Source organism: Haliaeetus albicilla, chromosome 12 (genome assembly GCF_947461875.1).
Source record: "Haliaeetus albicilla chromosome 12, bHalAlb1.1, whole genome shotgun sequence".
Taxonomy (NCBI): Eukaryota; Metazoa; Chordata; class Aves; order Accipitriformes; family Accipitridae; genus Haliaeetus; species Haliaeetus albicilla.
The window spans coordinates 20,812,135-20,835,779 of record NC_091494.1 but is presented as its reverse complement, the minus strand read 5'-3'; the positions used below and the strand labels follow the sequence as shown (position 1 = coordinate 20,835,779).

Here is a 23,645-nt window from a genome sequence, read left to right as displayed (position 1 = left end):
CCGCTGAGCTTTGCAGCTCCATAGACTAGTACAAATAAACTGGTAGGGTCTCTCTTGTTTTTTTTTTTGTTGTTGTTTTATTTTAGACTTGCCCTTCCCACCATAATATGAAGACTGAGCATCCAGCAAGTACTCATTCTAACTGCAATAACCCCCGTAGTCTTGTGATAAAGCCATTAGTTTCCCATTCTGACTGTGTGTGGGAGGCACCAATGATGAGACAAAGGGACTGTTTTTTATCTCCTCTGTTATCTCTTTACCATGTTCCTCTTTCCCTCCTTATTCCTTCTTACAAAGAGTTAGACCCTGCAGATTTGACCTTCTATATTATGTACAAAGCTTTTCCTCAGAAGACTGTAGCTCTTCTCAGAATTATTTAACTCCTCCCCCCTCCAAAAAAAAAAAAAACCCCAAACAAAAAAACGAGACAGTTTTCTGCAAGCTTGCATGTGTGGTGAGCCTGCACATTACGCCTGCCTTGAATATTGAATCATCACATGTGAGCCTTTGAAAAGGAAAGAAGTTGGGGAGTGGAGAAGAAAGAATGGTTGGGCAGGCATTTACTCTTTGCTGACCTTGTTCCTGGCTATGTTAGGTCTAGCCTTAGACATTGCCTGATGAGAGTTAAAGGAACTTTTGAAGGGAGAGCAATTCCCAACATCTTTCAGGGCATTCTTAAATGAACACAGAAGCAGTGAGAATGATAAAGCTTCCCATCTTGGTGCCAGCTCCCTACTCAATGAAATTAATAGGTGCTTGCAGAGCTCTGATTTTCTTGGGTTTGCCACACACAGCCCAGCAAAGGCAGTGTTAACAGCATGCATGTGCACTCAGTAATAGTTTACAAACCCTTAATTCACAGTGTTATGCATGCAAATGTGCAGTATGTAACTGTGTTCTTCTAAAGTCCCTGGCAGACAGCTGACTAGACCCTGCAAGCTGTAGGATACTGTTGTAAGTGGCAGAGCAAATGGACAGATAAACTCTTCAAAGAAGTGTAAGTAAAAGACCTAAACACTCATACACACGCAATGATAAATTTGTCTTCTAGTTAAGGAAGTAGAGGACACCACTATGCCACTAATGTTAACAGACTGATGGAATTAAACCACCAAATGCAAAATGACTGATCAGAGAAGGACAGTTTGCACTGTGCTGTTTTGAACGTGCCATATGAGCATTCCTCAGCAGGCGTTTCCTGGCTGTGCACCGAGTTGGGGTGGGTTAGCTCTCACCTTTAGTTGGAGGAGGGAAGGGGGAGCACATCTCTGAAGCGATGTAGAGTAGGTGCCATTCTGGTCAGCACTTGCAGAGAGAAATAATGGAAGGAGTCCCAAAGGAATTCCTTACACGAATGAAGATTTTAATGGGTCTAGGGTGGTACAGCAGTGCACTGCTTCAGCTGATGACTGCCAGCATTGCTGCGTTCTCAGCTGAAGGACATGAGCATCATATATTGCCATGGGGGTTAATCCTGCATCCACTGAGAACAGTGTCACTCTGCTGAGTGGGGTGGGACAGTCATTGTTTATGGTTTCACAAAGAAAGTAATTGCAAAGCTTTCTTCGTGGCTGGTTGTACTGTTGTGATTCCCATTAACGATACTGATTATGAGCATTTCCCCCAGTCGACACCCCCTTGTGAGTGTCCTTTTAGCAGTGTGTAGCATTATAGAGCTGAATCGTGCCATTCAAAGTTAAACCTAAATGTCCCAGTGAATTAGCAGCAGTGGTGAGGGAAATTAAACAAAATATTACACTAGCAAATGGATTTACATCTGTAATAGCTGTCACTTTGAGTTGCTTTTCTGTTATCACGTCCTCTTTATGCAAGGCTGGGGAAACCATCGTGAATGTTAACATAAAGAGATAATGACACCTGCTTATCTTAAATGTAGTTTTTTGGGGAGTTGAAACATGTTTCCTGTCTGAGTCTAAGCATATTTCTAAAGATGGAAACTAACATTTTTGGGATAGGTATGGCACAGTGCTTGTGCCCTCCGAATCTGCAGATGCTCCTAGAACTAGAGTGAGGGATAAAGTGAGACTAATGAGGCGTGTTTACTTGGTCTCATCTTAAGCCTACAGAATCAAAAAGACATAGTTGCTGGGAGAAATATTCTAACATTTCTCAATTTGCTTGTATAAGCTATTTAGACAGTTGTTTTGCAACTTTGATATTTTCTTGGAAAGAAACAAGCCCTTTACCTTTAAATATAATTTGCAGCAAAGAGCAATTCCTGAGCAAAGAGCAGCAGAGGATGTGAATTGCAGAGGCCGCTTATACAGGATACTGGGAAATAATGATCATGTGGAAAATGTACACAGTTTAATTAAGCACATTGATTAAATCAATATGATTCAAACAGCTTAGTGCTCCAATCAGCTTAATCTCATTAAATGTAATTCAGGCCTCGATAATTGATTAATAATGCATTATAGTTTATGAATTATTGACTCCAAGTTATTATAACTGTGCCCGCTGCCTGCGTGGCAACCAGTGTTGCATGTTAATTATGAAAGGCTCAAGCTCTCTTCTCTTGAATAACTTTTTCAAAGCTGGAGATGACATATCTCCTAGTGAAACAAGGATCAAATTAGATCAACGCCTTATTGGAGTTAGTCTGCCCCAAAGGAAAATGCACTCTTTAAAAGAAGCTCTCATCTAATAGTGTTGAAATAGGGAGGTAGAATGACCTGCTTTGATTGGTAATGATCTTTCAAGCAGGCAGAACTGCCTGTAGCAACTCAGCTGGAGTGCTAATCTGGCATTTTGCTGGTTGGAAACAGTTCACAACAGCAAGCGCATCTGTTGTGCTAGTGTCACTGCATGCTATACCTCCTCCAGCACACATGCACACAGTATAGCCAATGTTGCTGAACCCTTAGGTCACATTTGTATGCCAAATATAGAGCAAGCCGGTTCCCCATGTTTGTCTGGATGCTGAGTGGTTTCTGTGAAAGGACCGATAGGCTTTTCTAATGGCATTTCTACACTGCAAGTGTCATACAAGAAGAACCGTTGCTGCTATTGATGAAAGTCTCAGGAGAGAAACCGAGAACTGAAGAAAGCCTCTGCTCCTCATGTGGCCCCCCTATTAGACTGCATTTCCACTGAATGTGAACAGAGGCTGTTGTCTCAGATTGTTTTTCTAGCTATCCAGGTACTTAACGTGGTCCAAATTGCAATCTTATGCAGAAAAAGTCCACTAGCATTACATTTCCTTAAAATACTCCATTTACAGAACCTGTTCTGCTTTTTCCTTTCATCTCTTCTCTAGCTCTACTCCTTTTTTGTGATTATAGTTAAAAGTGAACAGGTTTTAGTGTGTATAGAAATCGAATGAGGTGATGATTATAGCAAACTGTGGAGAAAAAAAAATGTTTTGCTTTATTCTTGCATCTGCAGTAGTGAGTTTTGTATCTGTTTATTCCCCTGAATTGAAGATTTGCTCCTAATCTGCAGGGGTGCCAGGCAGAGGTGCCAGTTCCTCTCTTGCTTTGTACCAAACACTTTGTTTCTGGTGACAGGAAGAGTCAGCTGTTGTGAAAACTGTGATCCTGTTTTAATGCAGTAGTGAAGAAAGGCTGAATAATATTATCGTGTATTCTACGGTGCTAAATAATTACAGAATTGAGAATACAATTATTTTTTTTCCACTTGAATAGGCAGTTTATTGAGCATCTGAAGCCAAAGCAATGATCTCCAGATATGCAACGCTGATGGTGTGTACTCTAAATTTCTCAAGATTGTCTTTCAATTTCAAACATCTCTTCTTTCTTTTCTTTCTAATATCCCAGTCACAAGCATGTGGCAGCCCATTGCAAAAAGAGCAGACAAATTCCTGCAAAACTATGCTCCTGTTTGAATATCCAGTCTACTGCCATCAAGGTGGAAGCTGGTTGAATGGAACATGAAATTTGTGAGACAGACACAAGGCTGTCTGCAGACTGAGGCCAGTATTTTTTATGATGTATCAACTGCTCTTTGAATCCTAGCATTTGATGGAACTGACTCAGCCAGCACAGGTTTGACACTATGGTCAGCCTTCTGTCAGTTTGGCAAAATGAGTATTAATATATTGAATCTAATTAGTCAAGGCAGCAAGCAATGCACAGAAAACACCGAACAAGGATGTTACAAATGGGCCTTGAAGCATAGGCAACCACAATGTTTTTTGCAAAGGGAGAAAGTAAATGTTAGGGTAATCTCTCTTTCTCTCCCACCCTTTGCCCTGTGCAGCATGCTGGCAGAACAGCCATCTGAAGTGAGATAATTTGTACTGCAGTGGCTGCTCTTCATTCATTTGTAGTTTTCCACATTTTTTTGTTAAATAATCTTCCTTCTGAAATTTGGAGATTTGTTCTAAGCCCTCCTCTTAGGGGATAGTGCTACAGAGTTTTATGCTGTTTCTTCGGCATTTGTTCTGTTACTTTTCCTTCTTCGAATTATAACAGTCTTATCTTTGTCTTGAGAGACTTATAATTTTTGCATGTCCTTTCCAGAGAAGAAGTATTCTGATTAACAACAGCATTTTCCGGAATGTAAATAAGCAATGTCATCTTGGCTGGTATGGACTTGGGCTAGAACATTAGTAGTGCTTAGCACTGGCTATGCTCCAGTCTTCCAGAATATTAGAGCCTGTTCTGATACGCTAACGAATTAAACGTCTTGAAAATCTAAACCAGCACATATCTTAGTCATAATTATTTTCATTTGTGATTGGTTTGTCAAGTGCCTCAGAAGCGCCTTCTCACAGGAGCATGGTACTACTTGTATTTTTGTTATAAGGCGTTGAAAATTATGAATGAAACTGAAAATGGTTTGGTCATATGTATTTCTTATATGGCTTTGGAAATTTATAGCCAGCTGCTTGGAACACGCCTGTCTCACAACACCCCAGTGTCCTGACCTCATTGTAGTAGAGCTGCAAGCTTCTGTAGGAGTCATAGGTTGCCCAAATTCTTGCCTTAATAGAAAGGGGAAAAATTTGTCTTCTCTCTCTTAGGTGGAAACAATTTGGGAAAAACCTGCAGATACTGTGCTTCCAATGGCCAATCTGTGTATCTGGTAGAGGTATTGAAATACAGCCTGGCAGAGCCCCCAGGCAGCTTTTACTCCCTCAAATGGTGAACAAGCATTGAACTGCTACTAGTTTTCTGTTATCAACTTCAAATCATGGCATGAAAAAAATCCCTGTATTTCAGTGAGCTGCACATTTCCCATGCCTGGCCATAAATTCCAGTCACACATGGTCCCGTGGGGCATACGTTAAAAGGTCAATGTGGTACTGTATAAATTAGCCAGAGGAGCATTTGAATTGAGTTAAATCTGTTCTCAATGTGACAGAGATGGGCTTTGTGAGGGAGGACATAATTTTAGGGTCAGATCGACTGCGCAGACTGAATATCGTTATGAGCAATGTGCTTACTAAGGGGTGAAGAGTTAATGCTTGTGCCTCAAGGTAAAAGCAGAGGTCAGGAAGGGGTTTCTTCCAGCTGGTCACAATATTGCCCAATTGGTCATGTGTCTTACTGCACAGGTTACTGTTTTTCACAAATTACAAGGTCTGGAGGACCTGCTGATGCAGGGTATAAAGTGGGTTGGCCTGAAGTTAGTTGGGTTTGCCCCTCAACACCTGTGTTAAATCAGTTGCTTCTGGTTGGTAGAGCTGAAGTTGTGGATGGTGTGGCAGTCTGTGGATCAGCCTTGCTCCTTGAATAAAAGACCATTAAGAAGGACCCCATGGCCCCTGGGTTAGAAACCTGCTGTAAGGTAAGAAAGTGGAGTATTGTAACAATAGGGGTGTTGTTTGTTTGCTTGTGGGTTGTTTTTTTTGTTTTTTTTTTAATTTTACTTGTCTTCTCTGCCCTGTTTGCTCTCTGTAAGGCAGTTAAGAAGTCCTCTAAGAAGAGGAGATGTGCTGTTGGGCTGTCCCAGTGATCAGTTGCTCTCTTTTCTGTTTGGTTGTACCTCCTCATTGATAACTACCAGGCAAGCTGCCGTCAGGGACTCGGGACAGGACAGATGGCAGGTTGGCCTTGTGAAAGAGTAATCCGTGGCTGGAAAGCTCACAGAGTATAGCATGTGTACCAGCTGCTGTCAGACCCAAACAATTGCACTTGCTGTCATAGAGAGCAGTTTTTGTTGCCAGTTCAGTATCTTTTCCTTTCTGGAACAGAAAGACTGTGCTGATACACAGATTAAGCTAGATACATGTTGTTTTCTGATGCCTGACTATCTCATGGGGACTAACTATTTTTTGACTTGCACTGGATAGCAGGCAGAAAGTGGGCTCCGCCACTCTTCTAGCAAACCACTGCTTTTAGTTTGGGAACTCAACTTGGGGACAGTTTAGGGGAAGATGGTCAAGTCTTGCACAGGTTCTGTTAAAGAATTGCTAGGCTGTGATGGAAACCAGAGTGCATCCTGCTAACAGGGAAGCCTGCTCCTCTTAGGTGTTTTTTTCATGATCCTGTGAATCTTGCATTTCTCACTCTAACAATAGGCTTCTGCTCTGCACAAGCAAGCCCTTGCTTAATACAGGGAGCTAACAGGCTGTTGGGAAACAGTGTGGGTGGCATTATAACTTTCACATTGTTTTCACCTTTATCCTTCTAAATTGAAAGTTTCTTGGTGCTTTTAAATCTTGGCTGACTGGTTTGGAGAGACTCTGTTGTGGCTCACTTTAAAATAGAAAAAGTCATTTGCCTGATAACTCAAGGCTTTGAAAACTTTCTGGAAAACAATGATCCAATTTCTGGATTTAATGTTCCAAGCCACTCGTTTTTGTCTGATAAAGGCTGACCTCTAGCTAGTCATGTATTACAAATGATCAGAGTTGTTTGGATTGTATGGAACAGCTTTACTGCATGTTTGCCAGAGCTGCAAACAGGTAGTTTGTTCAGCTACTCTGCCTGCATCTATGTGAGGGGGGTCTATGCTCATGTGAAGCATAGCAAATGTTATTTCCCTGTGCTGATCCTAATATTAATCTATGTGAGAGCATTAGTGAGTGAGGAGGCATTCTCACAATACACTCTTTTTCTCCTGGTTTTGTATCTGTAATTCTGAACACCTGCTATTTCTAATTCCCACCTGTAAGTTGATTTTGCTGGGAGGGTCTATGCAGATTTCTGCCTGACCTGTTTAACTGACTTTAATTTCTCTAATCAGAGAACAGGATCCATTGCTGCGTGACTGATGCAGCCAATCTTATACCAGTAAAATAAGTACAGCAATATATTGAAACGAGTAGTTTGCAGACACCACAGCCTGGCGCTTCTTGTTGCTTATAACTGACAGATTCTAGAAACAAGTATTTGTGATTAATTAGCTGCAATTATACAGCAATGCTAAAATGAAATAAGACTAAAAATACCCCATAATGATTTTTAAAATGCTGTTCTGTTAGTGAGAGGATTTGTCCATCTCTACATCAAAGAGAAACTTGTTAGTGCTCTGAGCTTGCCCACCTGTTTCTAATGCAGAAATAGAAATTGCTAATAAACAAGTGGAGACAGCTGTTATGTTCAGACTGCAAATGTGCTCATAAGATCAACTAGTTGATGAGTGACATGGTAGATGCTGCAAAGTGCACCAGTGTTCATAGAGCTAAACTTGGACTTCTGTATTATTTCAGGGCATTTATTATGTAGCTGTTGGATATTGGTTTCTAGCTGACAGAAAAATAGGTGCATTGAGTCCCTTTCATTCTAGGTCGCTTGGGGTTTTCTCTGATTTCCCCTGCTTCATTTTGATGTGTGATTTTTCAGATACTAGTCAGTGTACCTCTTCTGTCTTCTGAGGTGGGGGGCAAAGTTGCATTTTGAAGTCACCAGCTACCCATTATACCTGTAAACAGGCCTCCTAATGAACTGCTTTTCTAGTTTTGTCAGGATGGTTTTTCTTAAGGCATATGGCATCTTAGAGAACTTCCATGCCTTTTCTCCCTGCTCCATCTTAACTTAATGTTAATGAGCTTTGCATAATCGAATCAGGCCCCAGAACCAACAGGGCTTGTTCCAGATCTTAACTCTGTTTCCCAAAGAAGGCATTTTTTCAGTAACACTCAGAAAATGATATCTATCAAATCACCAGCGCATTTAGAATTTAATTTGCTCTATCAATTGCAATTGTCGTGCTACTTAGCTGTGGGGAAAAAAAATGTAATTTTCCTTGCCACTTTGTAATTTTTGTTACAAGCTTTTTCTCTTCTTTCTTCATTGAATTTGTTTAATGAACTGTTTTGAAGATTTTCTTTCTTAGCCTGGGTGCTGCTGCTTTGTCTTTGAAATAGATGAAGTTAAATAAAATAGGCTGAAAATTTTATTAAAACATGATGGGGGCAGAGGTGATAATTATGAGTGAATATAGAAGTCAGAATGGGATTGGAGGTATGTCTTGACCCACAGCTAAGGAAGGACTTGTAGATGACTCTGGGAAAACATTAGACGGCATTAGGGAGTTTTCTTCTGAGTCTCCCAAATGTTCTAGGTGTCTCTATTTTTTTTTTTATTGTTATTTTTCAGAAAAACCCAAGAGACCTACTAAATCATCCCATTTCCTTTCCTCATTCTTCTCTTACCACTTTCATATCATCTTTCACTTTCTCCCCAAGTCTGAAAGCATGACGTAATAGTGATGGATGCAGGAAAATCATAGCACTCTGCAAATGTGTGTGTTTGTGCTAATTTTAGGAACAGTGGGTGGGTTTCAGAATGAAAATGACAGCTCTTGTATCATCATGGTATAGGACAATTAACATAACTGAGAGGGGACTCTACTGGTGATGTTTAAGTGCAGGATTCAATTAATTTTCATGGCTAATGAAAAGAGGAGGAAGTGCTTTGAAGTAATGGATTATGTAGAAATTCACTTCTCAGGTGAATGTGGATGGCACAGGATGCTTCATGACTGGGGCTTGGAAAACAGATGTTGAGCTTCCAACTCCGACTGATTTGTATTTTATCCTTGGGCAACTTGATTCTTCTGTAAATCCCTGCTTTCTTGGAACACACTTGAAACATGTAATCTTCAGTCTGTGAAGTGTTTCAGGAGAAGATGAGTGAGAGGGAATTTATTATTGTTGGCATCAGAGTGACTTTCACAGGTCTCCCAAAGGATGTTTAGGTGCCATGGTGAGCACCTAACAGAAGACTGTAAGCAGTGATTGAAGTGGAGATGAAGAAAAGAGGTAGATGGATAGGAGGGCAGGAAGTTTTTAACTACGTTGTGGGTCAGGCTGCATCTGCCAGAAATACAAATGCAGAGAGGTTTTTATGGTAAAAATGAGGCTGTAGTGGATAACACAGCAGAAACTATCTGTGACTGGATTTTTCCTTTGTGCTTTCTATGCTGGAGGAATTTCTGAAAAATGATGTTGTCTTAGTTTTTGTAGTGCTCCCTGCCCCTATAGCCTGGTGTAAAAGCTGCAGCCAGAGCCGAGGTCATTCTTTCCCCTTCCTGACCAGCAGTGGACAGGGTAGGCTTTAACAAGATTAGTGTCTCAGCTGCTTTGTCACTTCACAGTGTTGCAGGTCACCCTAACACAGCTTGGGAATTTGTATTGTGGCAGAGTAGGAAAGTGCATTTAGTAGAACAGGCGTTGAAGGCCGTTCTTGAAACACAGTCCTGTAAATCCTGGCCTCTGGCAGCTCAAGCTGTTTAGTTATGTTTTATGAATAGGGTCAGATCATGTCTGTCACAGCTTCCAGATGCCAACTCCTTCTGTGACAGTTTTGTCAAGCATTTTGAAAGGGCACAAAAACAACAGCTAGAGGGTCACCATGAGGCACAACTCAACAGAGAGGAATTGTTCTTCACAAAGAGCAACTGGCCAGAGGCGAAAGAATAAGCAAGAGACAGATGATGGACTCTGGGGTCTCAGTGGCTGTGGTGCCCCCGCTATCCCTATTCTTCCCATGTTTAGCACTAACTGTGAATGAGCAATAAAAATGTAGTGACATGCTTACAGTCTCTGTGCTGACACAGGTGATGGGCCTGCAAGCTATGCAGAATGTCTGTAGATAGACGTGAAACAATGCTCCTGCTCATAAGCAATGACTTGCTGCTTAATTTCATACCCTTTTAATCAGAACACTCCCAGGACCCACTTTCTAGCTTGTCAAAGGTCTTTCCCACTAGTTGGGATACCACTTGCAATGCAGATACCATGACCTTATTTGTCAGCCTATCAAGATGTAACTTGAAATTAGGCTCAGCCCACATAAAATAATTGCTGTTTGCGCGACGGGTAGTGCTGGTGAGATTCTCCCCGTGAGGCCATCTAACCTGCCTGAAATCTAATTTAATAGACAGAAATCAAATAAAATAAATCAAATTAAAGCATGCAGCTAATGCATGCAAACTCTAAAATGAATTTGGATTACAAACAGGCAGTGAGACTGAATAGTTGGTTTCTTCATCCATGAAGGAAGCATACTAAATAATAAGGAAAACAAAAATAATTTAAGGAGATCTTCTGATTTTGAGAGCTGATGGGGATGTTAGATGGCAGGTGAAGGTTATTTTTTTTGATGTGTTTTTCATCACCTGTATATTCTTGCAGTTAGAAAACATCAGTCAGAAGTCTTCATATTTTGAAAACAAGGTATTAGCATAAGAAGATTTGTTACAGCAGGAAGATAAATCATCTTTGCAATGCTAGCCATTAGTCTGTCACAACCATGATTTACAGGGATTTTCTTTTATTTAAATAAAAGTGTTTCTTTTAAAAGCGTTCTGATGGTTTACAGAGCAGAAGATGAAGTGGTAGTGAATGCTCTGAAATAGAATGCTTTCGATATGAGTGCTGCTTATAGCAAGTAAGAGAGGAGCTCATGCTGTGGATTGCACAGGCTGTAAAGAGTGGCTGAGCTACAATGGAAGGATTCTGTGGCAGCATCAGTTAGAAAGGTTCAAAGTTCTGCTGGGGAAATGTTGGGGTGAAAATGCAGGAAGGCACTGGGGTTGAGGAAATGTTGCAGTATCAGCTTCATAAAGCTAGTCTGTGTACTACGCATCAGAAATTCAAACTAATTAGCAGCCAGCACTCATGCTGTCAAATTATTTGCCTAAAAGAACCTTTTGGAGAAGATTTTTTTTTTAAATAAATTGAATATCACTTAGGAAACTATGAAATAAAGAACAAAAACTTCTCATGTGAAAACTCCCACTTTTGCAATGATGCATGGAGTGGTGAGGAAGGACATCACATGTTTCACTTCTGTTCCTTCTGGGACTGCCAAGGCTGTTTTGCAGCCTGACTCCTTCACTTATGAGTACTTTTTTCTGTGCTTTGTAGCAACTTGTGAGGAAAAAAAAAAAAAAAAAGAACATTTTTCCTTTCCATAGCCTTCCTACCATCTTATTCCGAAGAAGAAACAATTTTCCTCAAACAGACTAGTAGTCTTCCTAGCCTGACATTCTGCTCCCTGTAGTGATTGATGTAGGAAGACATCGTTCATTAGAAATCATTTTGCTAGCATCTGAAGGGAAAAACTTCTTACTGACCTTAGACAGTGACTGCTTAGAGTCTTACCATGTACTGTTTGAAATTTCTGCATGTTATGTATTTTATGAAGTGGCAAATTTTGTTCCACCTAGTTTTCTGTCAAGTGTGCTATATGATCCCGATTCTTTCTTGATCCTTAGGGTATTTCAATAGTAGAACTGCCTGAAAATAATATGGTATGAACTTGCTTATGAACTTCAAGGTTCATCTCTGTTATCTTCCTTGGAAAACTTACATTCTACTTATGACCTAAACAACTAACGTAAGCTCTTGATCTGAGGTTTGAACACAAGATATTAAAACACTGTGTTATTTCTAGGGTGCTGGAGGGCAGTAGGGGAATAGAGATTAGGACTGGCCACTAATACGAGATCTGCTACTGGTATGAGTTCTCCTAAACATTTCAGGGGAGGGGAAAAAAAAAAAAAGTTGTTCCATTTATCATGTTTTAGACATAAATTGCTAGTGTTTCCCATTTATCATGTTTTAGATATAAAGTGCTAGTGCCTCCCACTTTGGTCTTTATCAGGATAAAACTTCATACATAGAAGCAGGCTTCTTGTCAAGGCTAAAGTAGGCAGGAAGCTGTACCATTCAGGGGTGAACAGTAAGATAGTCTTCTAGTTTAAAGACTTTTCTGCATCATTCTGGTGTTAAATATTTTCAGTTTAGTCAAACTCTGCTTTGTGTCTGTTACACAACATGTCAAGTAGTCTAGAAGATGAGAAATGGTGCTGCTTATGTCATGATACAAGATCATTGGGCCAACACCAGTTTTGCTGTCATGATGATCTGATTGAAAGACCTTTTATGTTGCTCCCTTATTTGCATTCTCTTGCTCGGTTGTTTGGGGAGTTCCTCTCAGAACTTGCTGTCAAGACAAGATTCACTATTCAAAACTGGGAGACAGTTTCACCTTATCAACCTCTTGTCTGTGGAAAGCGAGAATTTCCTTTGGGATCAGCTCTGGGCAATGCAGTTCTAAAATTTAGGATAGATTTGGTCAGCAATGATGTAAGAGTCAAGTTAGTGATGCCATAAATGAGGTGAACCTGCAGAAGGTCCTTTACTGTGAAGTTGTTGACATAGTGAAGTGTTAGATGATGTCTTTTGTAGACTTGTCTGTTTTCTTTCCTTTTCCTCTGAGTTTTTCATACGTAACAAAACACACAAGTTAAAACTCTCAAAACTTGCTTACTGTAGGAGAAATACAGGGTAATATTTTTAAGAAACGTTCCCTGCCAGGATATTTCTGGAGCAATGGAGTGATAAATATCAAATCAAGTGAAGACCAAGAATTTAATTTTTCCCATCAGAGCCAATCTGTGATGCTTTTTATCTTAACAAAAATTGATATTTTATCCCTTTGATAATGAGAGGCTCTGATTGCACTTCTTACAAGTAATTCCCTGAGGAAGACCTCAAGTCAGAGGCAGAGATGGATCTGTGCATCTTAAAGACACAAGACATTTAAGAATAAACATTGCTTTATGCTGTAGGTGCCATTAGGTAGGTTTTAAATCTCTGTTCTGTATAGACAGTTTATGGGCAAAAAGCTCTTTACTATAGAATTTGTCTTTTGTAGAGCAGAACTGCTTGAAGGACTACACAACAGATAACTTATTTTCCTGTTAAATTTGGCTATTATTCCCAGTGGTGAAAGAAACGCTGACAGGTGCTCCATTTTCCATGCCCGTTTTAGGGCTAACAGGCCCCAGAGCAGATCCTAAGTTGATCTTAGCCTGCTGCAGTCACAGAAAGACTAGACAAAATATTGAAATTTTCACACAGCTTTTAACCATTCCTCTCCTGCCTAGATTCCCAGAAAGAGATTCTTCCAGAAAAATAAGGGGTTTGGAACTGGATCCGTTGAAATTAGTAAAGGAAACAAATGCCCGTTGGGTTATTTCAGTCCCAAGCTACTGCAAGATTGTTGTGTACAGAATGGCTTCTTGTGCTCTGGGCAATGTGGTTTTAATGTTAACTTCTATCTCTCCACAGGGGAGACTTTTCAATACAACTCACTGATATTCAGCCTAAATGTTCCTTTGTGAAGTTTCATCCCATTAACCCTGGCTTCACCCTAGTTTACTACTCTAAGCAATTCCTCTAGCTGCTATGCCCGCTCTCAAAGCGATGGCAGTGAAGGGCATGGGATATTACACTGGGGTAAAGGCTGTGTCTCTCATAAGCAAGAGACATGAGTTGAGGCATTACTCACAGCTTGAAAGCCATTTACTCCTGGAGTGTGCTCTGGGGGCGTCCCCTCTGCAAGTGACTCCTGCTGCAGACCGTCCATCTGCTGCCCTTCATTTCTGCAGAGAAGCTATTAATGCAGTCCACAGAGCTGGGGACATGGCTGGAGGGCAGCTCATGCCTCAGAATTCACAGCTCAGTGATGCTCTGCCCTCTGGGTGCAAAGTCAGCTTGATCCCGTTAGGGATCAGGCACTCAAAGGTCTCTCTGGCTAGGGATGTAGCTAGGAAGTGCAGAGTTGTTTCTCTTGCAATGCTGAAATGTGCCTTGCAAATGAGATAGATGGGCTGTGAGTGAGTAGTGGATATATAGAATGAAATGTAAAAGTAAGGGGTGAAAAGATTGCTGTTTTGGAGCTGAAGCCTTATTAAAGTCCTGTCTGTCCTATTTGGGCAAATTCTTTCTAAAGTATCATGTGTCACCAAAATCCCATTAAACTGTCACATAAATTATCAGAGTTTCTTTTTTCCATCACTGTGGATTACCTAGGGAGATATTTTTATGACAATGGAAGCTTTTTCAGTCTGCTCCTCCTGCCTGATTTCATTTCAAATGAAATCCTTCTCTCGGAAAAGAGCCCATGGATTTCATAGCTCTATGGATCTCTGCGCTCTGCCTGTACAGCAGTTATCCTGTAGGTCTCTGTTGCACTTATCTCCTGCCTGCACCTTCTTTTAGGCATGGGACAGTTTAGGGCAATGCTGTCACTTCTTTAATCATACTGAATGAGAACACTGTACAGTCTGTTTTGATGGATCTCTGCGCCAGTGTCTTCCAGTCTTCTGAGCATCCACTGACTGGCTCTTCTCTTAGGCCAGTGTTGTTATCTTCATACAAAAAACACAGAAAGTGAGAGTCACATACGTACCTAACTTGAAAATACTGCTTTTTTTTTTTTTTTTTTTTTTCCTTATACTTGTCATGTCTCGGAGGTCTTGCATCTCTGCAAGGCAATCTATGTTTTTCCCATGCTGGCTGAAAAACATACGGATTGATGGTCAGGCCATGGCAGTACAAAATACTTGAGTATCTGAAATTGCCTGCTGCTGTAGAACAAATTAAGGCTGCAAGTGAGTGTTATAGAAGCAGGGGATGATAGATCCTTGCCTGCCTTTGACAGATAATCTGGAACTCCTGACATCAGCTAACTAGATAATCTGTTGGGCGGACTCTTGGAGCTGATCTTAGTGTTTGCTTCTCACCCCTTTCAAAGGGTGCATACACAGAAGCTGAGAACCAATAGACTTAAGGATAATGGAGGGGCTTTGGAAGATGATTACTAATGAAAGGAATCCCAGTAACTGTATTACTACAATCTTAAAGTGGTAGGACTGTCACTAACAGAGCAGACGAGAGAAGTTTCCATAAATATCTCTGATCTGTATAAGGGAAGAAGCCCAAATTATGTCAAAATATCCTGATGATGAAATATTTCTGATTAGTGATTAGTTATTAGTTAGTGTCTAATGTTTAACATAAAGTGGTCAACATTAAGTAGTAACCAGACACCTTGCATCAAAGAGATCAAGGGAGATGGCTGAGGTGCCCTGTGGACTGGAACAACGATTCCAGCAGCTCTCAGAACACAGAGGTAATTCCAGACGACTAGAGGGGAATCTTGGACCAAATTTCTAAAGGGTTAGCTAGAATGACCTATGTGGCTATAGGTCTTGTACTGACACTGTTCTGGGCACTATAGTGGAGTGGCTTGATGCAGGACTTTATGAATAAGAACCTAGCAGAAGGTAGCGTAAATACGCAAGCACACCAGTGAAGGCAGTCGAGTCACTACAGATTGGCTTAGCTGATAGACAACAACTTGCATTTCTTCTTATGCAACCTAGTCCCAGTGAACAGTGAGAACAACTGATTGCTATCTCTTTTTATACAGCCTTTTGCAATTTAAAGATTACCTCCTTCCTCTCTGTTTGTCTGAGTTTAAAACCCATTTTCTCCAGCTTTTCTTTGCAAGTTATGGCTTCTGAACCTTTTGTCATTCTTAATGACCTCTTCAGTTTTCATTGCATTAATTTTTAAACTATGGTGGCCAGCAGTGGGCATAGCACTGCAGCTATTTGGTTTTGTTCCCTGGGTTGAGCAGAGCGAAGTAACGATGTTCCTCGTCTTAGCTGTGATGTTGCCTGTTAGTACATCCCAGGAGACCTGCCATTTTTGGAACTGCTTTGCATCACTAACTTATCTGTTTTAATCCCCTGATCCTTCTTGGCAGTACTTCTTCCTAACCAGCTGTCCCCTATCTTGATTTTATTCCCTTGGAATTTGGCTGAGGGGAGCGGAGAGATCCGCCAGCACCTCACAGCTTGCACGAAAGCAGCTGATGAGAGCTTGGCAGGACCAGGAGCAATGGTGGGAGATTTAAAGGCGGCGTAGCCGACACTAGCCCTCAGTCACCGAGGCAAGCAGCTCCGTTGCTGGCACGATCGGCGGCGGAGTGCTCCAGCACAGCGCATCAGGTGTGTGTGGGGTCCTGAACTGGGGAACCTCAGGGGAGCGGAGAGACCCGCTGGGAGCCGGCAGCGAGAGTGGCTGAGGAGACCGGAGCGGGGCCAGGAGCAACGGCGGCCGAGCCCTCCCAATGCTATAAAAGAAACCCCTGGGAGCTCTAGGGACCAGGGCACGGCACGGCAGTTGCTGCAGGAAGGGCGCCAAAGCTCTGCTGGCTCAACCAGGGCGCGATGGTATCCACCCGGCAGAAGGCCGTGTCCTCTCTAAACTCTGGACCCACCGTGACTGATGCAGCTCTGCAGACAGAGCTCGGTGGGAACAGGCTGCCACCCCAGTGCCAGGCTGCCGGCTGTGCCCTGCTCTCATGCCACCGATACCGGACGGCAGCGGTGAGCGCACCGGTGGGAGGTGCGCCCGGGTAGAGGAACTCCTCTGCTCAGTGACAGAGCTCTGGGAGGAGGTAAATGCAAGGCAGCTTGCTCGTCATCAGTCTAATAAGGTAGCTGCACTATAACAGCTATGTGGTTTCAGTTTTGAAGCTTGCTGTTACTCTGCACACCCTCTGAGCTGCTCGGATAAGATAGGATATGCCAGTGAATGTTGAGTTGGCATATCCAAAAATGGATTGTAATGCAGTGGCTGGAAATTTCAGCTAGACTAATTCGGGTGCACACGCTTAAGATGGGGATGTTAGATTGTAAACTGAAACAATTTGTAAAGGGTTATAGTAGGGTTTTTGTCGGTGCAAGTTCTGAAAATAAGATTCAGCTCTTCCCCAACCTTCTGCAAGAGGTACACTTTGATTTCAACAGGAATTAGTTCATGTGGATTTCCTTTGGCTTCAGTCATACTGAAGGTCATGCTACATAACGGTAGTGGTTCCTGCTGCCTTCAGAGCTTGTCATTTTGGAGTCTGCCCCAAAACGGACTTGACAACTTGCTTACCAATTTCCTGGAGTTAAAAACCGGTGGTAGTAGGATGTCAAGCTGCACCAAGGCTGGGCGGTCTGTACCCGTGTTCAGCTCCCTGATAATCTCTGATTCAGAGGTGAATGAATTCATAAAACACATGCACAAAAGGAGGTTGCCAAGCAACTTGGAGCCTGAAACTCCCCCACCAAGCTATGAGGATAGAGAAAAGGCAGCCAAGGCAATTTGTAATGCTCGCTTCTTTGCCATAGGTAACAGTAATAATACATATAATATAGACCAATTTAAGAAAGGAATAGCTCGTTGTTGATTCTGGAAAACAACAGCTGGTCCTGCCAGACTGTGTATTTTGCCTCTGTCTTAAGATGCGTCTGCTTTTGGAGCATTTAGCCAAAAGCAGGGTCAGCAAGGAGACGGCAATGTTGGGGAGGAGGGAGATGGGGAGGAAAGTATTATTCTATCTTAAGGCAACTGAAAGACTGACAACTACTGGAAAAGTTTTAGGAGGGGAGTAAAGCGTCTGACACAGATTCTGCCTCAGATGAGTCTCATGTTTTCTGTGATCTCAGTATTTGATGCTTTTTACAAACAAACTTTAATATATTCATTGTACATCACACCATATCCTGTCTTTTCTCTGGCTTTGCGTAACTGTGCAGCCTTGGGCATATCAGATGTATCCAGGACAGGATGCAGCTGTGACATGCATGGAAGAGCTATGTGATGGTGCTGCTGCTTACCCATCATTTGACTCACAGAATACCCTGTAGTGGCCACAGATAATTGAATTGGAAGGGAGACTTTAGCTTTCTTGGTTTCTGTCTACTCTGGCCTGGGGTAAACGTGACCCTTTGATTTGTGTAATGGTCATGATAAAGTCATGCTGTATTTAGGCATAAGGGAAAAAAATAATTCTGTGTCTTAATGGCCCTGGGCTTTTGGGGTAAGGAGAAGAGAGGTATGCAGAAGCACAGCCAGAAAAATTCCAGTCAAGACCTGGATCTAGGTTGAATTTCTCACATGCTGTGTATATAATTCCCTTTGACTCCTTATAAAATCCTAGCCCTATGTTGTTTCAATGCCCTGTCCCTTTACAAATGGCATGGCTCAAATCTCAGCTTGAAATAATTTAGAACATCAGCCCAGGTCAGGGCATCTGAAACTGCATTTAATTTCCTTTCTGTGCTCCTCTTGATGAAGGACACTGCTGTGTTAATGGGGTTTTGTTCATTCAGGCTGCTCTTTCCCCAACTGATGTCATGATTAGTGACATCAAAGTCACCTCTTAGTGAACCTTGGTGATGACATGACTAGAGGAGGATCCTTATAACAGGCAGGAGATTAAGCAGCAAGTTAGCGGTACTTGGAAGAACAAAGCTCTTATCTTCATGCATATATCCACTGTCAAAATGAGTGAAGAGAAAGGGAGATGGGAAGTAGGTGATACATTAGTAGAATTGTATACTCAAAGGGTTTTTGCTCAATGTTTTGCAAGAGGAATCGGTGATGCTTGCATCTCTCACCTTGGGTATTGTTGGTGCCACCTTATATTCTGGGCATGTTGAAATGTAACAGTGTAATGAGACATGATCCGCTGAATAAGGCTTTACGTAGCATTAAAAGGTTCCTCTGCTTTCTCTTTTTATTATTTACATTCCCAGAGAACGTTATGTGTCATGTGGGCTTTGCAGAGATAAATGGCTAACCTGAGCTTTCTGGCAGCTTCCCCAGAACTTGCGGAGGATCTGCCTAAGTGTTGGCCTGAGTATTTTGAAGACTTAAGCTCAGTTCTGGGCCTGGAAGGATGTATATGAGAAAACGTGTGGTTATGTGTGCTAAAGATAGGTTTAGTGGAGCACAGGAGGGTAGTACAGGAGGCTCTGAAGTAGCACAGAGAAGGGCAGCTGGGCACCAGTGTAAACTAGTAAGCTGTGCTGGGTAGTACTGAGGTGGTCTGGTCAGTACTGCAGTCATGGGGGTGTTGGAAGTCGGGAATGAACTGAAGCAGCTGAACCGAGTGCAGATATCTTGACTGGTGCCTGTCAGGTGGAGTGCTGAGTATGGCTGGCCAGCGTTGCTGTCCACTACTTTCATGAGCTCTAATGTTTATCACAGTTATCACAATAATTTCAAGGCAGATAAGTAACTGGATAGGCTGTAAAGCATAGGATTGAGTGACTCCTGCCTGCCACAGAGTTAAATCTTTGTTTCTCAGGTGTTTCAAGGGTAGCAAGTTTTATGGCCGTGTCGTCAGCTCTTTGCTCTATTTGCTGCTTCATTAGTCTTCATGCTGGGTGCAGTCTGTGGGAGCACAGCATTTGGATACGGGATTTGGCTGTGATGACTTCCGTGAAGGGAACAGGCAGTTAAGAAGCTCTGCGGTTTCCTTGCTGGTACCTTTGTTATGACTCTCTTGTGGATGGGATGTCAGAGTGGCGGATGTGCTTGTCAGGAGGGGAACTTTTAAAGGAAGCTTTGACTGGAATAGAGAGATTTTCTTGGCTGGACATACAGCCTATGGGCCCCTCTGTCATCACCCACAGGGAAACAATGTGGATGATCTCTGTCTGGTCTCTTCCCCCGCCCTCCATTTCCTGGGTTTTAAGATCTGGAAACTCCAGAAGCTTTGCTGACATTGAATCTAGCAAGACAAGCTTGGCTTTGATCAGCCTTGAGAGGAAGAACAGAATGCAGGTCTCTGCCAGCCCTATGCTATTTGCAATTAGCAGAACTATGGCAAACTTTCCTGGGTGTCTGAGATGAGAAAGCCCTTGCTTAGAGTTTCTTTTTTCTAATTTTGACTGAGGAAAGAACCTCTCAATTAAGATGCTGTGCTCTCTCCCAATATACAGAAGAGATAAGAGTTGTTAAAGCTGTATTCATCAATTGCAAAAGAGAACATGTTTTATTTTGCTTTGTGCTATTTACAGCTGTTGTCCATTAGGAGTCCTCAAGAGCCTCATTCTCAGCTACAACACCACAGTCCCATAAGTTTAGCTCAGCAATGAGCCTGCAAAACAGCATTAAATCATGGTGATGGGAGAAAGAAGAAAATGTTTGGAAATGGCAAAATGCAGCTGATATCTTTGTGAAAGCTAGTTTTTGCTTGTTGCTGTTTTAAAGCATTACTAAGGTAGACTGTAATGCACAACTAACTGGAGCAGAATAGAAATTGTGTACTCTGATTTGGGGGAAAAAAAAAAAACCAGAATGGCTAGTAGTTCTGTAGGAGCTAAAGGGATCTTTTACAATCCATAAGTGCCATAGGCACTTATGTATACACATTGATCAAAATATACTAACCTCACAGTAAGGTAAGGCGTAAGAATGATGAAAGATTATGGCTACTGAGGAACAGAGTTCCAGTTGCTTTACTGGACCAGAATATGATTGCTCCTTATGAGCTCTTTGAGCTGAGAGTGCAGTTCACTCTTCTAGTGCCCACCAACTGCCTGCATGGAAGTGGGGAGGTGTGGAGGGGGGATTGTTTCCAAATCTGAGTCTGCATCCCTGAAAGACATAACCAAATTGTACTGTAATGAACATACTGAGCAGAACTGTACAGAATGTACATTTAAGGAGAAGAATTAGTGTTTATTCCTTCTTTGACTGTGAAAGGAGAACCTTCACCTGTATTCTCAGCTCAGACACATCTTTTGCTTTGTCAGACAAATCACTAAACAGCTCTTTAATAACATCTGTATTTTTCAGCATGATGTTCTACCTTTCTGTTTCATGTTAATTGATTAAGGATTTGTAAAGCATTTGGAAACTGAAGGACAGCTGTGGGAGCTAAAGGCAAAGGTGTTCAACTTTACTAATTCAGCGTTTGTTTACAAGGGCATTCAGCTGGTACCTTTAGTTTTGTTTTCTGTCCTGTTACTACTCCCAAGCCTGTCAATTGGGGTGCCTCAATTCACGCAAGGGAACAGAGCCTGAGCCCTGACGTTGCCTGATAGAGCAGGACAAACCTATCCTGGCATCGCTGCGATGCCCTGACAGATAATGGTTTCCACTAAAGTAAATCTGTCAGGTTGACTTGTGACAACAGCCGGAGACTGTGAATGCTCACAAAAGGATCATTTTAAGACAGAGAATTGCTTTGTCCTTTCCCTTTATTTTCTGCGCCTGGCAGGTGTCTCCTTCTGCCTTCTCCTGCTTCCTTGGCCCATCCGTGGAGTACGCTCAGCACAGATAGGATCTTCAAAGAATTTGCTGTCAAACTTGGTCTTTCCTAAGCATATGTATACCGAGAGTTTTTTGAGACTTACAATGTGGGTGCTTTTTCACAGGAACAGCAAATAACATACCTGATAACAAGGAAACTTTCTCTGTCAAGTTGCAAGTCTACCTTGAAACAGGTTCAGTAGAGCTTATCAATGAACTCTTTAGCAAGATTTTGATTATTTTTATTATTTTTTTAAAAAGCAACTGCCCAAACCCTGTCCCAAATTCCTACAGCTTATGTCTCCCATGCCAAATGTATTGCTAGAAACAGCTGAATTCTTCTAGTTGTAACTTCTGAAAATCAGTTTTGTAAATCTGAGTGTGTGTCTATATTATCTGAAGTGGAAAACTGTCTTTCTGTCAAAAGTAACAGCCCGGCTTAGCTATGCACATTGTTATTTCTACCTTTTGTTGGATGGATATGAAATGATGGTTAGTTTTAAGTACTCTACCTCTGGAGCTTATCTGGGTAACATATTCATGTATTTTCCTTAATTATATCAGTTTAACTTGAGTAGTTATGATTCTAACCCTACAACACAGGTTACTGCCAAAGATCAGCTTGCATGTTCTTGGAGGCCTGATGGGTGGACAGATCTGCTTAGAGATTTGGGAAGTTCTCAACTGTTAATGGTGAAATACTGAAAGTGGAGCACGGCCTTAGAAAAATAAATTATTTCTAGTTACCTTTTAAATCTTAGTGAAGTTTGATAGGGTCAAACTTTCAAGAATTGCCAGGAATTATGCTTGTGCCATTTTGAGAGGCAGTAATCTGCACATGCAAAATGCCCTCTAATAGTACACATAAATATCTGTAAGCTATCATAGAATAAACAAGCAAAATGATAGGGATGAAACTGGCACATTCTGGTTCTGAGGACCAAACCTGGGACCAATTGGCAAAGAGCACCTTCAGGAAATATCTGGAGTATTTAGGGATGTATTTTTCCTCAAATATGTCTTGGGTTGTTATCTCAATTAAAAAGGAGTAAAACCTGCTTGCAAAGATACTATTCAAAGAGAAGTCCTGTCTAGGTTTTTTTTTTCTTTGTTTTACAGACAGTCGTCCTTATGTGTTTCTAGTGGCCCGTGTCCACCCTGGTGAAAGCAATGCCAGTTGGGTAATGAAGGGGACTCTGGAGTTCCTTGTGAGCAGTGATCCTATTGCTGATCTCCTGCGGAAATGTTTCATTTTCAAGATTGTCCCCATGCTTAATCCTGATGGAGTCATCAATGGCAAGTGAGTTGTGATATGTACTTAGTGTGGGTTTCTTCTGGGTTTGTCCGCAGGTTTCACCCCTGTGCACCTAGCAGGTCTTGCCTTCAATATTTTGGGTCAGGAGAATTCCCTTTGCCTGGTGTTTTATTCATCATGTTATCAATCCTGTATGGAAAATGTGAATCTGAGATACTAGCACCGTGTGCTGTCTTGCATTTGTCAGATGTATGTGATTCTGTACTGTACGTGACCGTAAGATCTCTCAGTTGCCTGGATGGAATATTAGTGGTGCCAGAGAAACTGGATCTTTCTTGCTAAATGGAGATCTATCTATTCTCTGAAATCAGCAGGGCAGACTTCACCTGCAAGACAGATATGCTTGGGAATAACTGGCTTTAATTAATGCTTTGTATAGCCTGATGGGGGGGAAGAAGAGTAAGGATCTATTAAATTTTCACATTTGCATGGAAATATTTCCATATAGTGAAGCTCCCTCCTTCTCCCACCTCCTTTTCAATCTTCCCTCCCACATGTTTCCTAAGAGATACTGAATCTATGTTTGGAAAATACTGATTCCTTTTTGCATTCTTTGCTTTTACACTATCCCTGCCCACCCACACTAACTTGCCTTCCCTCTCCCAGTACATGTGTGGAAAAAAAGTACAACTCTGCTCCTAATAAGTTAACATGAAATAAATATTGCTATGCAGCCAGCAAAAGAGGAATTGCCTTTGAAGGCTTGAAGAGTGCACTGAGATAAAGTAGGCTTGTCCTTTGCTGGAAAAAAATTTCTGGTGTCTCTGTGGATGGTGGAATTTGGTCATTTCATTGGGTGTTTGTGGAGTGGCTGTAGGTTAATAACTGTCAGTCCTGTCTCTGCAGGACATTATGATCACATTTCACAGGTAGCTGGCGAGTTGTGCGTTTTGGTGAGAAGGGCTTGCAGGTTTTTAGGCAACATCTGTGTCCCCTGGCTTGTTGCAATGGAACATGCGACAAATCTTGAAGAGGAAAGATGGGTTTAGGCAAGCC

The 23,645-nt window shown here is 41.8% G+C and overlaps 1 protein-coding gene across 1 annotated transcript in view; it reads left to right on the top strand.

The window, feature by feature from the left end:
* AGBL1 (AGBL carboxypeptidase 1) overlaps nt 1-23,645 on the top strand; it is a 300,223-nt gene that overhangs the window by 96,196 nt on the left and 180,382 nt on the right. Inside the window, exon 18 of the mRNA XM_069798469.1 lies at nt 22,454-22,634. Within this exon, the coding sequence (XP_069654570.1) occupies nt 22,454-22,634 (181 nt within the window). The remainder of the gene's footprint in view (nt 1-22,453; nt 22,635-23,645) is intronic.